Source organism: Vanderwaltozyma polyspora, genomic scaffold, assembly GCF_000150035.1.
Source record: "Vanderwaltozyma polyspora DSM 70294 KpolScaffold1030 genomic scaffold, whole genome shotgun sequence".
In the NCBI taxonomy this organism is placed as follows: Eukaryota; Fungi; Ascomycota; class Saccharomycetes; order Saccharomycetales; family Saccharomycetaceae; genus Vanderwaltozyma; species Vanderwaltozyma polyspora.
Window position 1 is genome coordinate 51356 of NW_001834647.1, and position 21729 is coordinate 73084.

The 21729-nt window shown below is 31.9% G+C and overlaps 7 protein-coding genes across 7 annotated transcripts in view; 2 read left to right on the plus strand and 5 right to left on the minus strand.

Moving 5' to 3' along the window:
• TRI1 overlaps window positions 1-492 on the minus strand; it is a gene marked incomplete at both ends in the record, with an annotated part of 1051 nt that extends 559 nt beyond the window's left edge. The window contains one exon of the mRNA XM_001644225.1: window positions 1-492. Coding sequence (XP_001644275.1) covers window positions 1-492 — 492 coding nt within the window.
• A 2282-nt stretch (window positions 493-2774) lies between these two features.
• FUS2 (Fus2p) lies at window positions 2775-4859 on the minus strand (the record flags this gene model as incomplete). Its single annotated transcript, XM_001644226.1, has 1 exon — window positions 2775-4859. One exon carries the CDS (start codon window positions 4857-4859, stop codon window positions 2775-2777), a length of 2085 nt encoding a protein of 694 aa, XP_001644276.1.
• Window positions 4860-5294: 435 nt separating this feature from the next.
• PEP5 (tethering complex subunit PEP5) lies at window positions 5295-8345 on the minus strand (the record flags this gene model as incomplete). The annotated part of the gene is made up of 1 exon (XM_001644227.1): window positions 5295-8345. The coding sequence occupies one exon, from the start codon at window positions 8343-8345 to the stop codon at window positions 5295-5297; it is 3051 nt and encodes a 1016-aa protein (XP_001644277.1).
• A 411-nt stretch (window positions 8346-8756) lies between these two features.
• YPK9 (putative acid anhydride hydrolase) lies at window positions 8757-13166 on the minus strand (the record flags this gene model as incomplete). The annotated part of the gene is made up of 1 exon (XM_001644228.1): window positions 8757-13166. One exon carries the CDS (start codon window positions 13164-13166, stop codon window positions 8757-8759), a length of 4410 nt encoding a protein of 1469 aa, XP_001644278.1.
• A 1224-nt stretch (window positions 13167-14390) lies between these two features.
• Window positions 14391-15350, plus strand: TVP38 (Tvp38p; the record flags this gene model as incomplete). Its single annotated transcript, XM_001644229.1, has 1 exon — window positions 14391-15350. One exon carries the CDS (start codon window positions 14391-14393, stop codon window positions 15348-15350), a length of 960 nt encoding a protein of 319 aa, XP_001644279.1.
• A 52-nt stretch (window positions 15351-15402) lies between these two features.
• RTS2 (Rts2p) lies at window positions 15403-16131 on the minus strand (the record flags this gene model as incomplete). The annotated part of the gene is made up of 1 exon (XM_001644230.1): window positions 15403-16131. One exon carries the CDS (start codon window positions 16129-16131, stop codon window positions 15403-15405), a length of 729 nt encoding a protein of 242 aa, XP_001644280.1.
• A 1405-nt stretch (window positions 16132-17536) lies between these two features.
• TSC11 (TORC2 complex subunit TSC11) lies at window positions 17537-21676 on the plus strand (the record flags this gene model as incomplete). Its single annotated transcript, XM_001644231.1, has 1 exon — window positions 17537-21676. A coding segment is annotated over one exon (4140 nt), but the record flags the coding sequence as incomplete, so codon positions are not given.
• Between the last annotated feature and the right edge of the window lie 53 nt (window positions 21677-21729).

Here is a 21729-nt window from a genome sequence, read left to right on the forward strand (position 1 = left end):
TTGGTTTTCGATATGATTTTGATTTTGATTTTGATTTTGGTTTTGAGTTTGGTTTTGGTTTTGGCTTGGGCCTTCATTCTGTTCTGTTGTTGATATTTTTATCGTAGATCGTCTTCTAATTGGGTTATCATATTTTTCTCTCAATTCTAAACTTAGTTCAATATTTTCTTTCTCTAATCTTTCAATTTCATTAGTTTGTTCTTCTAACACATCGTTGGAGATCAGCACCATCTTATTTTCCTGTATATCGTAAAATCTCTCTACTATAAGCTCATTTATTTCTTTTCTATATGATTCCAATTCTATCGAGAATAATTCCTGCAATGCATTTCTTATCTTCTTGGGACTCACGGAATCCGGATCAGAAGCAGATATTATGGCATCGATCATAGGTAACAATCGTCTTAGATCAACTGTACTGACAACTACACCAGCACTTGTATCAACACCACCAACATTTTCTTTTAACAAACCTTGAACTCGATCTTCCATCAACCTCAAACCAGTAATCAATAACTGACAATAGCACTCAAGTCAGTAAATATTATAGTTGTATGTATTTTAAACGTAAAATAAATATATATATATATATATTTCTTAAGGACCCTATTGCAGATGCAGCTTACCAGAAACCTAGTATGATTTATTTCGGGTCTATAAGATCACACAAGTCTCTATTTAAATATCGATCTTAGTTCTATCTGGTACAGCTGTCAGGATCAATTAATATTCAGAATATAAAATAGAAATTAATGAAACTTGTAATATCCTAAAATTACAAACTTCCTATAATAAACAAAAAATTACATGTAGCTTATAAGAAGAAAAAAGAAAATCAAAAATTCAAGAAAGAATCAAATAAGAAGATAGCACTTTCTATTAAGAGTGATATAGATAGATCCATGTTGTTGCTGTTGTTTTTTCCTTTTAATTTGCTAACTTTCACTTTTCATTTTCCATTTCAACTTGATCTCATCTCATCTCAATCCATCCAGCACAGGTTTCTAGCTAAAAATGTAATATACCTCTTGGCTCACCACTTTGGATTTGTCTCCTGATTCGAAGAGGAAAAAATATTTATCAGATAACATTCGTTCTGTTCCGATTAGTCTATAAGAAGACAGGAATTGAACACAAACGGTCGGTTTCTCTTCCTATCTGGCAGGATTTCGGTTATCTATTGCAGCATCTCTGAGAAGGAGAGAAGTGAAAGATGCCAGTAGTTCACATGAAGATAAAAAAAACACATTAATAGAAGCAGCAAACTTCAAACAAACGATTGTAGCTAGGAGGTTTAAGCTGACAACTGGCATTTGATTTCACAGGCAATACGATAAAAGAGAAGCATTGTGCTGGAAGTATCATTTTTGGATAGAGAGATTGTTATTGTTATGTGTTTTTTTTTATTTATCGCCTGAGTGGTGTTGTAGAGGAAAACCGAGGTCGACAGATCTCTCTAATCTCTTACCAGATCTGGCAATACCAAATTCAACCTCAACAATGAGCAGTTATTGGATCAGTTTTATCTCTAAATTCTCGATATCATCTCCGTAGCGAAGCTGGGCCTTTATCCTGTCCTTTTTTTTTTCATCAATCAGTACCAAATAAATAATATCTCTTTGCGGAAATCTGTTTGGCTCTGCCTAAATTTAGATTAGTTCTGCCTAGGATGAACCAGATCCCTCTGCCTAGATGGAAGGGATCTGGCCGCCCCCACCCACAATATACTCAGAGAAGACACTCAGTTCACACGGCCAGTAGGCAGAAAATGTATATTAGCTGCTTATTTTTTTTCGCCCGTTGGATATTTTGCGTGGGCTCGGCTCGGCTCGGCTGGTTTGGGTTAGGTTTGGTTCCGAAGTAGTGAATGCTGTGTTGTGTTTAATCTGGCTAACAATGGTAGTGAATGTTTGGATATAAGATTGATCTTTAAAAACTGGCATCAGTAGCTGTCAGTTTTGACTCGGAGTTTAGCGGAATTCAATCTATTCAAGGCATGGGAAAGAATAAGTTTAATGAAAGAAGAAGCAGAGGAGGTAGAAGTGAATGTCCACTCTTCTCTACAAATTTGGATAAACCAGACTCAGATCTCCTCAACAATCATCGTACAAGAAAAACTTATTCGTATATAATGAGGTTTATCATGGCCTATGGCAATTATTGTATACTACTAAGTGAGTTCCTACACCGAGTCTAATAAAGTTAAATGTCAGCTATGCAATTATGGAAGTGTAGTCTTGTAAGTTTAAATGTGTGCATTAGTCGATCGGTCCAGTTTGATATTTCTTTCAAGACAACGTTCCTACAAACGTTCTGAATTCAGCTTTGGGTTTTCTTGGCAAGGTTGTTTATACCAACCAAATAAAGATAAACTAAGACAAAATCTAAACCAAGAAAAGAAATGAACTATTAGAAATTTGTGTCTTCACTCTCTTCCACCCAGACTATTTGTTTCTATTCTTGATTGGAGATCGATGGCACTTTTATTTAATTGTTTTTCTCTTCAATAGCTTGTCCTTTAATTGCTTGTCAGGACAATTACTCTTTTTTTCTGAAGTTTTTCTACCTAACTTATAATGTACCGATTATTTATTAATAGATTGTTTGATATAATTTTAGACATTACGTATAAAAAAAAAGTAAATACATCTATAAATGGATTTCAACAAAGGTAAAAAAAAAAATGCTTACTTTATTTTAAACTTTGTCACTTTGTATATTTTTTATTATTGTTTACTGTTGAAAAGTAGTCAAATAGAGGGGCAAGAACTGAGCTAAAGTTCAAATAATCTACGTACCACCTTACTAGATGTTGCAGAACCTCTGTACTGCCAATTCTCACGTATTGCTTTCTTACAGAGATATCTATTGTTAGAGTACTCTTGTAATATATCTAGATTTGGTAAATTGGCTACCGATCCTGTTGAATCTATTTGATCGATGCCAGCTTCTATTATATCTTTTCGAAGAGATTCTGGTCCACCACTTAATATTTCATAATATTTTAACATAACACCTGTATGGTTAACAAGTATTAAGTCAAATGTTTTGCTAATCAAATTAATAAATTTTGGTAATTCGACCACTATTTTTTGCTGAACATTCTCAAAATGTTTAGCGATAACTTCACGTTTCACATCGTGTATCTTATTTTTTCTCTCCTTCAAGTAAATTGCATAATCTTTTTTCAATATTTGAAGATCTTTCAATTGTCTTCTCACTAATTGACATTTGTCTATCATAGCTCTAATTGGTTCCATAACTTTATATTTCAAGTCTACTTCTTTCCAATTTCCAATTTCTTCTTTTTGTCTCATCAGCATTTGCAATTTCAGATAACATTTAGATTCATATATATCAATATTCTCCATCGATTTCCCGTCTTCAATATTCCTGCTATAAGATGGTTCTTGTTCAAAATAAATTACCCCTCCCCAACTATTTACAATATTCATATTATTTTCAATAATCCTAAAATAATTTGTTTCATTAATAGCTTTTTCTAAACGAATGATATCTTTATAGATTTTTTTGAACTTACCGATATGATCTGATAAGGATAAACCTGGTGGTACTGAATTAATGGGCATGCTCTGTCTGATTTGGGGCTTAAAATAGCTATGTTCTGAACTTGTTCTGAAACTAGGATTCTTGCTTTGTCTACTGTATACACTTGGATCACCAGAATATCTACTTGAACTACCTGAATTGGCTGGTGATATAGGCATGGGAACTTCTAAATAATTTACCGGCTCTGGATTTTCGTGGAGGGTCTCTGATTCTCTCTCAAAGTCTTGATCTTCGTTATCTCCATAGTTTTGGATTATTTCTATAGGTGTCAGGCTAAAATCATACATTTTATTTTCATCGTATATGTTAATTTCTTCTTCAACATAATTTAGAAACTCTTCAAATTGAATTTTGGACTTTTTCAGTATTAAAATCAGGTCTTCCTTGATAACATTAGGAGCTTCTTCAAGTAATGTGTTTAAAATCTTTACTAGACACCTTAACCTTTTTAAAGGCATTGTGAAGATATCTTCTAACTTTAAAAAATTTGATTCGATAAGGCAACATTCATACCAGTCTTGGAAAACTTTTCTGTTCCCTACCTTAATAAAATCAAATAATTCCATTTGCCTTCTATGGGAAACACAATAGCTTAGATATGTCGACTTTAATCTTAGATAATGCAAATTAAACAATTCACCAATGTTGAAATTAGAATATACTTTTTCTTGGATGACTGAATTCTTATTGATATCATCCCATACATTTGTTTCAGAAAATGCAGTATTAGAGGCGTATTGGGAAAACAGCCTTTCCAAGTTCTTTGTAAATAGACGGCTGATTGAGGATATTGTTTCAAGATTACCGAACAATAGCATCTCATCATTAGACCCTTCTTCTATGATTTGATTTCTGTATAGTCTATTTCCATTCATTTTTTGTCGATAAACAGTGTTTGCAATCTCTAAAGATTCTGCATATTCTAATTCTAAACTATAGAGTTCCTTTATTACCTCAAAAAATTTCTTCCCAACGTATGGTTTTGTTGGTGTTGTCGTTGATCGAATATTCAGTGAATGTTTAAAAGTATCAATGTTTAAAGGGGAATATTGTTTCTTAAGATTACTTGGGCTCATATCATCCAAATGTAGACTTGCAGGTCTTTTGAATTTATATTTATCGTTATTACGGTTAGCCATTGAAGGATGATTTCGTATTTGAAATCTATTCTGTTTTGGTAATTTATCATCATGTAAATGAAAATAATCATTTTTATAATCACGAATTGGCGTCATTGTGTGATCAGTTGGACACTCTAACTGGCTTAAAAAATGAGAAGTCTTGATCATATTCAGTAAAATATTTGTGTATCAATATGTCTATTTGCTTGTATAGTATTTTTTTTGTTCTTAATTGATTATAATTATCTCTTTTCTTTAATATTGATGATTTTATAGTAATTGAACGAGGTAAAGTACTGCCAAAATAATACAATTGAATAAAGTAACAATTGTTGAAATATTTCAATCATTTGAGGAACATTTGACATATATTTTGTCTTATTTTATATTCATTTTATTATTCTTTTGTCACAACTCTTTTTTTCACCTCTGTCACGACGCTGCTTTTTATCCGTTTCAGATTAGTTTCGCTAATTAGCGAAGGGAAAAGTCTGTGACAATAATAATACTGACATAACAAGTAAAGGTAAGGACATCTTGGCGTGTGATAATTTCAATATTTTTCAAGTTTAATACATATCATGGAAAAATTATATACAAATATTATGGAATAATAACTTTTTTGTCTTCTAATCCACCTCTTCCTATAAAATCTGTTACAACCTTAAAACTATCTTCTTGTCCTTGATTCAATGCCATCTTTACCAATTTAATGTTATTTTTAACCTCTTGTTGAGATTTTGCTAATCTTTCAGATGACTCTAGATCAACAATACATTTCGGACATTTGTAAACAATCGAGCCATCTGTTTTTTTATCTTCTTCATTTAAGCATCGCTGATGGTAATTGTGGGTACATTTAAACACAACGATTGGTAATTCAAGACCAGCCTCACACATGCAGCAATTAACATTTTTTATCTTAATATGTTGTGGGTCATTAGATTTTATTAGCGAATTCAATTTTTCCTTCTTTTCCTCCAATTCTTTTTCATAGGAAGCTATCAATTTGATATTTCTTGAAGTTTCATTCTCTTCCTCTGTTATATAATCTAGTAATAAATTTTGTACTAATCCATACGACGCTACATTTGTCTTTGAAAGAATTTGAATCAAATCTAATAAAGGAATTAACTCATTTTCAGTGACATGATCGAGTATTTCCTTTTTCAATACTTCTTCACCTCCGATATCTTCAAGTATCAAGCTCGATGAAACAAAATAACTCAATGCTTTTCTACATAGTTCTTCATTGTTTTTGCCATTATTTTTTACAAATTCCAGACAAGATATTGGAGATCCGCTTAGAATCAATGAGTTGAACTGCTCCATAACCTCTGTACCGGTAGAGTTATTTTTATCTAACTCGAATATGTCAATATTATTCATATGAGATATTAACATCATTAATGAATTATCTATTGGCTGACCGATATTGTGTGAACTCCTAGACTGAGATTCAGAAACATTCGTAAGTTTCATACTTTCATTTAATATATTTTTTGCCTTTTCCTTCCATAGTTCTCTACGTTCTTCAGCATCTTGTCTAGCCAGAGATAGGTATAAATCATAAAGTGTAGTTAATAGAATTTGTTTATCATCATCCAACCCACCATACCTCTGATATGTATCCAAACAGGCCTCTAAGAAAACAACAAATTCAAATGGTCTTGAAATAAATGAGTTAAAAATTAACGACGGTTTAGGTGGATGATAAGTCGACCTACCAACTTCCATTTTTTGCTTTGGTGTATTTTCATTTGTATTTGACCTGTAACCTAAGAAAGATGTATAACTGTAGAAGACTTTTGAAACCTCAGAGACATCTCTCTGTTGAGGCTCAGATGTAACTTTATCTTCGAATGTATTTGTTCTCTTAAATTTACCTGTAAAAACATCGATAAGTAATGCATTAGTGTCATTAGGGAGTAATCTCAAAAGATCTTTTGAAAATACTACTAGTACTCTTAGAGTATCGTCGATTGAAAGACTCTTGGTATACTCCAAAGTGGTAAATGGATCTTTTAAAGTATTTAATAATATGTCAGCAATTTTTACTGGATCCTTTGTAAACTTTTGTGCTAATTTATATGCTTGATTTGAAAATTTTGAATCCTCCAATAGAGAAATTATTAAATCTATGTCAAATAGGACCTTATCTGAATAGAAGTAAGTTTCGTCATCGATGTTTTGAACGTTTATATCTTTAGAATATATTCCTTCCCTACTAAAATTTTCTATGAAATCTTCAATTTCATCAATATTTTTTAATTTAATTAATACGATCAATAATAAAGTGATATAATCTGGTTTTGCTTTTCCAGCTTTAATTAGGGACCAAAGATATTCGCTGAGATTTGTTAATGATAAAGAATTTGACGACTCCTCTACACCATATTTTGAAATTATTGAGCTCATTTCAACAACATCTAAACATTGAATATACTGTTCAGTTGCCTCATTTAGTCTTTTTTTATTGAATAAAAAGTCGCCATACTGTCTATGGATATGTTGTAAACTTAAGGGTGATAAATGATTTTCTTTTGCCAATTGTAGTGCAAATTCAAACATTTCCTTCTGAACAAGAATTTCTACCTGTTCATTAATGCTCTTTTTTGTAATTTTATGAAGAATACCATCAGAGGTCAATAAAAAGATTGAACTAACCTTCGGCACTTTGAAAACTTCAATAATTGTGGATTGGATATATAACGTAAAGGATAATATTTTGTCAGTTAAATCTAAAATCATCACTTTCATTGTCGATGGTTTTATATATCCTGATATTTCTAAAGTTGTAGTCTTGGATGATTCTGCTTCAGTCACTATCATTAAATTATTCTCATTGATGGGAAACACGCGTTTAATTGATGGTTCGTTTATAACCAAAGAGTGTTTTTCTCCAGTTTCTTTGTAAAATTCGATCGAATCTTTGAAACAGCATATAAATTCATTTGAATACTTCGAATAATAGGAACAATATAAATCTACACCTTCCTTTGAGTTCAATAATAAATCAGGGTTTCCATTATTTCTCCCAGACGTATTGAAAAGCATAACTTTAGAAGTTGTAGATGCATAACAAAAAGTGGTGTCTGAATTTAAAAAAATCGAAGTTATTGGTTCTTTTAAACTATCTTCATAAATTACTCTTTGTCTAGAGCCTCTATCTCTTGCTATATCACCTCTAATCAATAAAATTCTACCATCTGTGAACCCAACGGCTATACAATTCAAATCTGAAGAAACGGATATAACAGAAATTGGGTGTGCATTATTCCCATTTTTCACTTCAATTAATGAATGATAAGAAGAGTATTTATGATTTAATATATTCTCTAGCTTATATATCTTTAATTGAGCTGGCAAACCACTGCATTCACCAACGACTAATAAAAATGAATCAATTACCTTTAGATATGTGATATGATGCTCAGAATCAAAAACTTTAAACTCATGGAGATTTTCAGAATGTCTAATACCAATCACCTTAACGATATTAGATTGTATCCCAATTACTAGCTTATCTCTATCAAGTGGTGCAACTGCAGATAATGTTTGGTCCGAATATAATGGGGTATCGGTACCAGTTAAAGGGTCCCTTATTGGAAGGTTTTCAAAGAATTGGAAAGATCTCCAAGAAGATAACGACATCAAACTTTATATAACAAACAACCAAATCCTTGAAGGTCTCTGTCTCTCTGCCCTTTAACAAAGTTTAGCACTACTTTTCAATCCATTCTTAAAACTATAGTGCACTTTTAATATCTTAAATTTTATTAAACGATTCTTCCGAATTTCTTTATTCCATCGTTAAGTATGTATAACGTAAATAGAGGGAAATGTTGCTGTGCAAGATCAAAAATAAGTGCTGATTCATATGTAATGCTATCAATATTAACAGTGATTTAAATTAATTGGTTTCGAATACTATCTAAATATAATGGTAATGATGATGTGGAATATATTTAATGCATTTATATATATTTATAAAAAAAATGGGACGAAATCTATAAAAATAAATAGTACGAGATAGTAAAGTTGCTGTCGCTAATGAAAATTGCATTAAACGGAATATTCTCTATTCTGAGTTTTTATAATGTTCTTGTACTTTTTACTACTTTTCTTTTTCTTGAAATAACCTTTAATGTGATTTGGGATGTAAAGTTGAGTGAAATAATTCACAATGGCTAAAAGGGCAATGAAGACTTTAAATGTTTCAGATATCTTACTTAGTTGAAGCAATCTTCCAAAAAATGAATCTGGATCGATCCCCATTAAAAAAATACTCATTATAATTGATATAGCAATGTCCATAATAAATCCGAAGTTTTTGGACATAGGTTCCCTATATGGTGGGCCAACTGATAGGACGACTGCAACTAGAATATACTGGAAGTTTGATAGAAAAAACAGCACTGTATTATCTGACGAAATCACAGTATGATCATCACCAACAACTGGTTTCAAATACCATGGCATTCTTTGAACAACAATCCATGGTATTATTTGAAATAATAAGCAAATCAAAATACTGACAACTAGAGGTACTAAAATTTTTGGAGAAACTAAATTTGCTGTAGGCCTTTTTGCTACTAGCTTATCATATGGTTTTGACCAAGACATTGTTATTGCAATTGGAACAATTAAAATCAAATCAATATATAAAAATTGAAAATCTCCCAGATTGGATCCTCTTGAGTAAAGAATGGTTATAGTGATAAACTGAATAGCTGAATACAGACTCATGTATTGAAAACAAGCAAATGAAGTGACTAAGGCACCTCTGCCTTCCTTTATCACATCTAACACACAACTAATATCAAATACTCTAGAAGTAAAAGGAGCAGCAACAGAAGCCTCTGCTTCAGACAATGAAATACCTATGTCAGCACTTTTTAAGGCACCACAATCATTTGCACCATCGCCACAGAATCCTACTACATAATCCAACGATTGCAGTTGCTCCATTAGTTCATGCTTTTCGTCAGGAGACATTCTTGCATATATTGATGTTTTTAACAAAACTTCGTTCCTATAAGTCTCACTGTAATCGGTATCATTCTTAAACAGTAACCTGAAAACCTCACCTGTCACACCAAGAGTGTAATCACCAACCTGTGAATCATTTGGCTTCAAGCTTATTTCATCAAGTGTATGCGTTGGATCATCGATGTCATTCCATGATATATAACCATGACCTTCATCAGTAATCTCACTTATGCTTGGGACATATACTCTAGAAGAATTCACCAATCCACTTTCCTTACCTATTGAAATTGCGGTTAGAACATTGTCACCTGTACACATAATTGTTCTAATATTAGATTCAGCAAGTGACTTAAGGGTCCCTTTTGTTGCACCTTTTAATTTATTCTCGAAAACAATGAATCCAAGAAAGTTCAAATTAGTCTCGACCTCTTCCCTAGATACTCTTTGTGAATAGAGCCAAGTACGTTTAGGTAAATTCTTACCTGCACATGCAATTACTCTATACCCATTATGTGTATAATGATGAAGGAGTTCATCGAAATCGCAAGGAATAGTTGATTTATTACATAAGGTAGTGATGACTTCTGGAGCACCCTTAGTAAAAGACCAATACATGTTTTCACCATTTGGTTTTACTATAACACTCATACGTCTTAACTCGGATAAAAACTCAAAACTTCTAACGATACCCAACAAATTATTCGGATCCTTTTCGTTAAATTTATTCTGCGGATCTGATGAATCGGGATACACAACGGCAGGTATAATTCCTGAGTTTTCAGGGAAGGTGTTCTCTTCATGTCTCTCTTCGTAAAGTGAATGAAATGCTTGATCTTTGAAATCTTCCTCAAATAACCATCCTGTAAATTTGAACATCTTGAAATCCAGTGGATCACCTAAAAGTTCACCGTCAACATGTCTTAACGAATGACAGGTTAATAGAGATATTAAAAAATCTCTTGCCTTAAAATCATCTAAAGAGCTGCAATCCTTAAGAGAAAAGTTTGTAAACACATTATGAATGTCATTAATCAACTCACCCATAACGATTCTATTTCTTTCTTCTGTCATTACAAGGTGGACACCAAGAACGTCCAGTTCATCTTCTGTTAACGTACCAGTTTTATCAAAGCACATAGCATCAACTTTACCAGCCACGTTTACTCTTGTAGGGGAAATGCAGAAGATTCCTTTCTCCTTTAGTCTACTCAACGAAAAACTAGTTCCAATTGTTAAGGTAGCTGGTAAAGCAGGTGGCACAACAATAGTAATAATATCCAAAGCTCTCAATATCATAGTTTTCTTGTCTAATCCAATTCGAACAAATTGGATGCAACTAATTGTAAAACCTATCATTGCAATTAATGTCATGAAACCTATGTACTTGAAGGAATCTTGATAAAATTTAAAGCCGGTTGGTTTTGGGAAAACCATTGAACGAACCAAAGAACCTTTTACAGTGGAAAACCCTGTCCTGACTACTACAGCTAAAGCAGCAGACTGTCCATGAGGAACCCGTGCTCTTATAACTTTGGTACCGTTGAATAAAAATGATTTTGAAACTAAACTTGATATTTGAGACTTTTCCATATCGTTAAATAACTGATGCATTGTTTCCTCTGTTGCTGGCATTTTAGATATGGGGACAGACTCACCTGTTAACATAGATTCATTTACGACACAGTCACCATTCAATAGTATTGAATCACAAGGACAAACAGTTAAAGCGGGATCAGAAATTTCATATACATCCCCTGGAACTAACTCCGAAGAATTGATATGGGTCCAAAACTCATCTCTAAACACACGTACTTCACAACTAAATGCAGACAATTCTGATAATCTTTTTGATGTTTTCTTTGTTTCTAACAAACTATCGATGATTGATATCAATGATATTAAAAATATACAGAAGGCATAGTAATAATATTCATCGACAGACCATAGAAGAATTGAAAAAATTTGGAACACATAAAATGGATGTAAAGTCTCGTTAAATAAAATTTGAAGGGTGGTTTTACCTTTCAAATTGATTTGATTTTTACCGAAAGCTAAGAATCTGTCCTCTTGAACACCTTTTGAGAGACCTCTCTGAATAGACTCTAGATCGAACCAATTTGGATCAGCCCAATTGTTGTTAGTCCTGAATATATCCTCCACTGGAGAATAAATAAAATTAATGTATCTGTATTCGAATGTAATCAAAATTGGAATGTTGGGATTTTTTTTACTTGCATGATTAAAACTAAAGCTATTGTTCATTGTTCCATCTGGATTTGTCCAAGTTGACTTTTCTATTGGCAAAATAGTACTAAACAATCTATTATACCAAGTACGTTTTACTGGTTCCACAAATAATTCTCCATTTTCAGTTTCAATCACTGTCCATTCTGCTTTTGCCAATTCGGTTTTAGAGCCAATGAATCTTACTTTGTAATGTGGAAACCATCTCATTACAAGGTAAAAAATACCGAGTGTTACAATACAGAAGAAATTATAGATGAATAATCTGAATTTTGAAGTTTTGTAACCAGCGATACCGATAACCAGATCTTCTTCAGCGATATAAAATCTTTGATATTTTGTAATTGGGATATAATTTGGGTAAAATTTCTCATGATACTGTGGATTTAAATAAATTGCATGAGATATCTGCTTCCTTTGTTGATTTCTGTCTTCTTCGCTAATGGAGCCCCTATCATTTTCATCATCTAGAAGTACATCTGACGTAGAAACGTTTAGAGAACTTCGAGAAGAAGCTGTATCTAACAGTTCATCTTCTTGCATTTCTAATTCATACGGAATTCTATCTCTAACAGCATATCTTGATAGCCCCGATGAGGAATGTGATAAAGAGTGATATACATGTGGGTGATCAGAGGGCGGAACCACTGTATCTTTTCTTATAGGTTTTAAAGAGGAGGATCTATGTTCATCAAATGAACCGTATTGAATTGGCTGTGATGCAGATGGACTTCTAGACGTCCCTATAAATGAGGACCTTCTTGAACCTATTCGAGAATTGCTTAAGACGTTATGCTCATATACTGGCATTGAGTCCCATTCTATATTGTACTCTGCATTTTCCATAGTTGAAGAACCTTCGGCATTACTGATTTGTTCTTCAGTAAAGAATCTAAAATGGGGATTTCTGGATGAACTTCTTGAAGGTTCTCCGGAAGAATCTACCAGAGAGTCTGTTTCAGTAGATGCTCTGCCTCTTCTTTCCAAATTTCTTGAAGTCAGTGAAGTCCCCAAGATATTTGAAGATTGGAATGAATGTGGACGATGAAACGATACTATTGAACTTGGAACGGTTTCTGAAGCAGCGCCATCAAACGCCTCATTATTATTTTGATTTAGTGCTATTGCAGAAGTCAATGTCGTGGCAGTGGAGCTAGTTCTTGCAGAAGAAAAAGAAGCTCTATGATTTGAAGGTTCATTACGACTATGTTCGTAATTGTCATATACTGGATCTACCATCTACACTTTCTGGCAGTATATTGCTTGTATCAAAGCCAAAAATAAAAAAAGTGATAATAAAAATTAAGGGAAGTTCGAACACCGCTACGTTTCTGTCTTTTTAGAAACAATAATATATATTAAAGTGTGTACCAAATGAACTGAATCCCACCCCAGAATAAAACGTCAAAATATTAAACCTTTGTATTAGCTAGCAAACTATTTCAATTTTAAAGAATAAGTAACAATATGCGTTAGATTTAATCTATTTTGTACTAGTAAAAATTGAATGATCTCAATTGTTCACTTTCAACGTTTTTCTTCAGTAGAACCGGGAGCCTAGCAACCTAATAACGTTAACCAACTTCTAGGAGTTTAAACGTTAAGGTAATCATCATCTTAAATGGTTTCAAAACTATCAAATATATACCATTTGATATTAACTGTACTACGTATTAGACTTCGAATCGATTTAATTAAATTGCGTTATTAGCCAAGTTTAATTTGTTCATCATGGTTACCCGGGAAACATCTCAAGGTTATGATTTAAATATCCAGGTATGACGTATTTTTGATTATATACAGCTCTAATTAATGAAGTGACAAAAACAAGCCAAAACCATATTAATACGACAAATAATACTACAACTGTAACTAAAGAGTTCATTGGAAGTATGTTCAATCCCACATACATATGGTATAACACCAATAGTTATCACTGTCGTCTTAAGATGCCAACTTTTACATTAAAAATCATGTGATACGTTTGCTCGTATTATGACGTCTGGCATCCAATTTCGAACTTCGAAATGTGTAATTGATTCGAAACGATATCTAAGAAGAGGTATCGATATCCAGATCAGTGATAAAAGTCCATATATTTTATTGAATCTAGGTTTGGGACTTGATGGTTATGATATGGCTACAATTATAAAGTATATACATTTAATTATATTTGGTATTTTCAGTTGGGAAGTGTGTGTTCTCTTTTATATTTTGTTTTTTGAAGTCCTGTACGTTGTGACTTTTCTCTTCTCCTGGGTTTTCTAAATTTACTGGAAATAAAAGCTATTGGGCTGGTACTGAATTGCTAAAAGTTTTCTAATTGGATTTCAAGTTAAGGATAATTATATTATATAATTAAATATAGTCCAATTTATACTTCGTGTGTTTGTCTTTTCTTTGCATGATTAACTGTCTTTTACTTTAGGTTTGGATTTGAAAGAAAGAGCAAATTAAGTAAAGATGGCTGATAATTACGAAGCTAGAACTAGCTCGCATTATGATAATAATGCTACTGAATTTGATGATTATTTTAATGAATTCGATACTGGAATTGGGTTGGGTCCAGATGATGAAGATGATTTTTTAGATATTTATAATTTGTCTCCTAGACAAAGAGTTGTATACCAATTTAGGAGAACTGTCAACCAATTTTTATCACAATACTATGCTTTGGAACCTTGGCAAAGAATATTGCTTGCAATTGGTGGTGGTCTGATCGGTATATTAGCCCTACTGATGCTGATTTTCCATAATAAGATTTTACATAAATTAGTGGAAATGTCAAATGATTTAAAGGAAAAATGGAGTACTCCTATAGTATTGGTAACTTTAATCTTCTTTGTTGCATTTCCACCAATGATTGGATTCTCTTTGTTGTCTACTACAACAGGTCTAATATATGGTATCAGCTTTAAAGGATGGGTGATATTGGCAATTGGTGCAGTAACAGGTTCAATTTGTTCTTTTGCACTATTCAAGACAATTCTACACTCAAGGGCTGAAAAATTAATTCAAATGAATAGACGATTTGCTGCATTTGCATCTATTTTGCAAGAAAATAACAGTTATTGGATATTGGCGTTGTTAAGATTATGTCCGTTCCCTTATTCCTTGACAAATGGTGCTGTAGGTGCTGTTTACGGTGTATCAATTAAAAATTTTGCAATTGGTAACATTATTACAACTCCAAAATTACTTATTTATCTATTTATTGGTTCTAGAATTAAAAACATGGGTGAAACTGAATCTTCGGCTTCGAAAATTTTTGATTTGGTAAGTATTCTATTAACTGTTTTAGCCTTAGGTCTCACCGCCTGGGTTCTATATTTTAAAACTCAAAAAAGATATCAACAGTTACAGGACCAAAGTACCATAAATACATCTAATGACTTAGATATAGACCAAAATTTTGAAATTTAATAATGCATTTTGTTTCTTTGATTCGAATATTGTGCTTTCGCCGTTTATACATTTATTTTTTACTAAAAACGTTTTTGATCACTTTGTTTTTTTTAATATGTTTCTTCTTGTCTTCATGTTTCTTCATCTTACTTTTAATATCAATTGATATTTTTGCATTCACTTCAATGTTTGCATTAACTTTATCTTCAGCATTTTCATTGATATCTTCATTTATAGATTTCTTCCCTTTTTCTATCTGCTCTTGAAGTAATTGTTGTCTTATACTTTGATCGCTTAACTTGGTTTGTTGTAACTGTTTTATTCTTTCATTTCGAAGCATTGTCTCATGACTATTATCTATATAACTTATTAATAACTGTGCTGTATCAACGTCATCACTTACATCTTCCAATCCATGGACCTTAATTTTACCTGATTTGCTTAAATACTGTATGAATTTTGTCAGGGAAGTAAATCTAGTAGCATTCATATGTATATGTTCTTTATCTTGAATGAACTCGTTATAGAATTTGTTTGCGCCAATTTTCTTTTCACCATGGCTTAGTCGAAGTAATCTAAGGAAATTGGTTTCAAATTGCTTAGAATATTTATCTATATCTTCCGAAGTAACTGTGGAAATCTTGTGCAAATGTGATGGTGATCGTATATGTGATTTGAAACCATTATCGTCCCGGCATTGTTTCTGACATACCTGACAGTAAAACTTTAATTTTTGAAGACCTCTTGCTTTCAGCTGCTTACTGACAAAAGCTGCGGTTCCAAATTCTGCTTTCCCCATCCCTAAAGGACTAAAAGTACTATAAATGTCATTGACAGATCAATGGAATAATAGATAGAGAACAATTTAAACTTTTATAACAAAAATAGAATCTTGAAGAAATAATATTAGTATACTTGTAGGGCTCATCTCATCGGGTTTTTTGGTATATATTCGTTGTATGTATAATTTTGATGATATCGAAATTACTCTCTCATCCGAGATCAATTTGAAATACTTAAATATACAACTGCTTTAAGAATAGTATGTTTTGGATATCTAGATCAGTTTGGGGGAACAAATATTATCAATGGCTAAATAATCATTATAAATATAAGACTTGGATGGTATAACATATAAGTTTGTTATATTTACCGTAATCTCTTATTTAAATTAAATTTGAATCGCTTCAATAGTATAAAAGTCACGTGCACCAAGCGCTAGGAAAGTTGAAATGACAGTAAATGAGTAACATCGGAATCTAACATGTGTACCATTCTAGATTTATAAATTTGTATCTAAAAATTATATTTTAGATTTTAAAAAATAATTAAAGGGGTTTTGAAAACTGTGTTATTGCCAATAATAACTTATAGCTACCTTAAAGACCTTAATTTTGGTGGAACTGCCATATATATATATATATATATTGGATATAAAAAAATAATATCTGTAGTATCGTGTGGTATAATTCCAACAGCATATCTTTAAAAGAATAAAATACTTTTAAAATTACAATATATAGTTCTGTTATCATTATGCGGTAACTGGATTTTTCGTAATATTTTATGTTTTCTTCCTGTGGAAATGTTAAAAATATCTTTACAGTGAAAATTTGATATGGCTAAAGAAATATTAATATTATACAACTCTATATTAAATTCCATATATTGGTTTATGTCAAGGTATAGATATATGTTCGCCAATATCCGTTTCTTTTCCTTTACCTACTACATAGTTTATCTCACAATTGGTCTGACACCATTCAATATTTATTTTGATAACCACTGATACTAATAATTTAATTGAATTATAAATATATATGATATATTGGTTCAAGTTAAGATAACTAAAGAGACTTTTTAAAATACAGTATCTACCTGGATAATGTATTCAATGTTTAACTTTAGTTGATGTATTCCAACATTTTAATCACGTGATTGTTCATAGAGGGGCCTTTTTTACGAAAGTTAGGTAATGAACTCATTTATTAGTTATGGTAGGTACGTACTTTAAGTTAAGTTACAACTCAAAGACTAAAATGATTGATATAAGATCAGAATAATCATCGGAGCTAAAACCGAGTCTTTAAGGTCAATATTTAGATCCTATTCTAATATTTCCGTTTTGTTTCAAGAAAGTTCGTTGCTTGGAACTGATATTAACTTGCTAGAGGTTCCGATTAAACAAGACTCAGCTATAATAGTTTCAACAGATGTACAATACTGAGACTAGTCCCAAGGCAACTGCATTACGTTCAAGATCTAATACTATATATACCGATATTAGTAATACAAATTCAACCGTAAGCAGTGGAAGCAATGGAACCAAAAAGAATAGAAAGAATTTAGTATTATCAACCTCATTCTTATCTACCAAGAGACCTGACAATGGCCCTATATCTCCAAACAGTCCTTTACAGGGGAAATGGAAGAAGAATTCACTAAATAAGAACCTTGTGAAGATAAAGAATGATATTAATCAATTGAATCAAACTTTATACCAAACGAAAAAGAAAAAGAAAGATGCAGAGACATTATTGAAATCCACATCATTGAATATTTATACAGGTACTTATTCTACAAGCCATTTAGAGAAGCATTCAATGAGGATAAAGGCTAATACACAAATTAGAGAATTAGATAATTCAATCAAGAAATTAGAGAAACAAATATCCGAATCCAAACTTCAGTACGAGGTCACTGTAAAATCGATAGAACCTCACAATGCTTTAGATGGGAACTTTCTGAACTCTGCAAATACATCAAGAGAAGATTTAATATCGCATAGTTATGAAGATGAAGGTTATGATACAGAATTTGAAAGGCCGGATACTTCAGATATAAGTTTACGTGAAAGCTTGCAAAGGAAAGATGCTATATCGTATGATTCATTAATACCTGATGAAGATTTAAATATCGGAGATGATGAATTTACATATTCTAGGAAATACTCCACTGATGAATACATTGCAGCAAATAGAGAAACTGCCATATGGTTAATAAGTGACTACATGCAAAGTTTACAAACATCAAATACTTCAGTGGACTTTATCATTAGGAAGGCTAATGATTTTGTAACAATTTTAAGGGACCATCCAGAAATTAGAGAAGACTTACTGCTGACACCTTTTCTTCCAACTTTGCAGCAATTGCTACTAAATGACGATAAATTTGTCGTTTCAGCTGCATTTCGTATATGTAGGTATTTGGTAGATGGTCCACAATTTATAGAAACTCTAAAAAAGTTGGAGATTGATGCATTCATTGTAATATCTTTGGGAAAGGAAAATATATTTCAAATCGAAAGGGAACAAGCATTGAAGCTTGCAAGAACGTTTGGTGAGCATAAAAAACTTTCAAAAAGCATGCTACAAGCACTCATTAGTTGCATCGAAAAGCCCGAAGATTCTTTAAAGAATATGGCATTGGAGACTTTATTAGAATTATGTTTCATTGATCCAGAATTAGTAACAGAATGTAATGGTATTCGAGTATTAGAGAATCTATTACAAGATTATTCTTCATTTTCCTTAGCCAAGATTATCTTAGATACAATTTTACAATTGATATCAACTCAAGAAACAAGGAAATATTTTTTAAAAGATTTCTCTATATCAGTGTTGGCTACAACATTTTCTGATACCAACACAAAGTCAGCATCAAATGTGGAAAGGTTACAAAACTCTGCAATATTAATTTCTAAGGCATTAAAAAATGCAGATGGATGCAGGTTATTCTCAATTAATAATTTCAAACCATTAAAAGATTTATTATCATTTTTTGAAATACCCCTATGTGCATCATATTTGGTAGATATCTTCCTTGATGTTCTCCGAATTAAGCCATTACAATACAAATTCAAATCGAAATCTACGCAGATAATTGGATACCCTGCGTCATCATATCAAAAAGATTGCATTCCAATAAACCAAAATGTGGCGCTATTAATATTGATTTTGAATAAAAGCAATTTTGTCAATCAATTACTAAAGGTTATCAATAACAATAAGATCGATGAATACAAAGATACTTTGGTTAATAAAGCAAGATATTTATTGATTGAATATTTAAATTTGGCAGCTAACTTAGTTGATGCAGAATTGACACTTTTCAATGACGTTATACCGAAGGGTGATGTATCAATATTTAGGGAAACATACCAGTTTGGTAAGATAACCTATATTTTAAATAAGAATAGGAATACTTTAGGCTTAGAAAAGATAAATTATACTGATAATATTCAAAAAATTTCACAGGATATCAAGGCAAATACATTAATACGACAAGTCGATGACTTAAAGTTTAGAAGAATGGTATTTGATTCAAAAGTTTTACAGGTGAAGGATTTTTCATTATGGAACTGGAATGTTATCCAAGAGCTTTTAGAAGGTCCATTGACCAACGCAAGGCAATTAGAAGAATTGGGTAAAACAAAGTTTATAAGGAAATTGTTAGTCTTTTATAGACCATTAAGACAAAGGTTTTCGAATGTCGACAAGAAATCAAGATTAGCCCAAAAATATATTCAAGTTGGATGTAAGTTTTTCAAAATGCTGACATTAACATCAGAAGGTATGAAAATACTTATGGATGATAATAAAATCATACCCCAATTAGCTTCCTTACTATTCCGTGCAATGGAAGGTAAAACCGATGGAAATATATTTAACGAGATCTCATTGAAGACAAAAACAGTCGTCGGCTATTTCAAATTTATTGGTGTATTAACAAAATCATTAAATGGTACCAAAGTATTAGATAAATGGAATTTTTTTACAGTTATCTATAAAATGTTTCAAATTGAGAACAAATTGTCTTTCACATATTTAATGTATACCTTACCAGAGATAGATTTAAGATTTTCACCACATTGTCGTACAATTATGGGTAAGGCTTTGGTTATAGGAGATGAACAAATAAGATTAAATTCAACACAGTATATGAGTAACAATTTAAAAGAAATTACCGAGATGATTAATAACCAAGGACAGAATAACAATACCAAAGAGGCTTTGACACCTAAATTGTTGTTAGAATATAACTCTTTACAACAATATATGCTAGAGATGTTGACAAGACAATTATTCGATTTATCACCAAAAGTTGTCGCAGTTGCTGATCAATCATTATATGAACATGTAGTTAGAGATGAGAATACTTCCACGGAAGTTGGTACCTGGCTAAGAACTTCATTAAACCAAATGGTATTTATCAGTTCACCTATTTTATTTGAACTAATGAGTTCAAAATATGGGTTCCAAATCCTAAATGAGATCCAATATATTGAACATGAGAGGGAGTCATGGCTTTTGAATAAGAACCTTGAATATGTTAGTATAGTTGAAGAATTCATTGACAATTTCCAAACGTTTGGCAACAATAATGTTTATAATTTTGAGGTTAGTAATCGATTACCATTACATTTCTACGAAAGTTTAGCGAAGACAGACGACGGTATAAACCTTTTAACAACAAGTGGCGATCTAGTAAAGTTTATGAATGTTATCAAGAAGTATAGGACTGAATTAAAGAATGGCGATAAAGTCAATGAGTCTCTAGAAGATATTATAGAATTAAAGTGTTGCATATGGTGTTGTGGGTACATAGGATCTACGCCATTGGGTATTGGCTTAATTGATAATTATTCAATCGTTGAAGATTTTATTACGTTAACTTATGAGGCGACGGTAACATCAGTTCGTTCAACTGCATTTTACGCATTGGGGTTAATCGCTAAAACTAAAGAAGGGTGTGAAATTCTAGATGAGATGGGATGGATTTGTAGTTATAATGTCTTTGGAGAACCAGTTGGCATAGCTACTCCGAAACGCATTGATTCTTATTTATCATACAAAGAAAGCCAATGGAAGATACATGATACGTTTGAAGAGAGCATGATATCCTTTGATATCAGTAGTGGTAATCTCGTCGAAGAAGAAAAGATAGTACCCATCAAGATAAATTTAGACGACATGTTAACTGAAAAATATAAGAACGAGAATCCATTAATTGAGAACAAGGCTATCAAGAGTGGCAAACGTATAAGTAGTAGCAAAAAACTGGCTGAGATAGAATCAGACACAGGAGGATATGATAAAATAATTGATAAAGTGGTGGAAAGCGTCTGTGAATTGAGCAATCATATATTGATGAATAAAGCGATCAAAGAAATTGGTGAATTGAAAGAAGAATATGAAATAGTATTTGAAAATTATAAGATGTTTTATAAGATATTTGAATTAATGACAAAGTTTCGATTTAAACCTAATATTCGCAAATTTTTATTCAATTTATTTATCAATAAAAAGTCCTTGAAGAATGCAATTGCACAGTCATCTCAATAAAATTGCGATCCATGCCAAAGAGAGAAGTATTTAAAAAACACAAATCATTATAC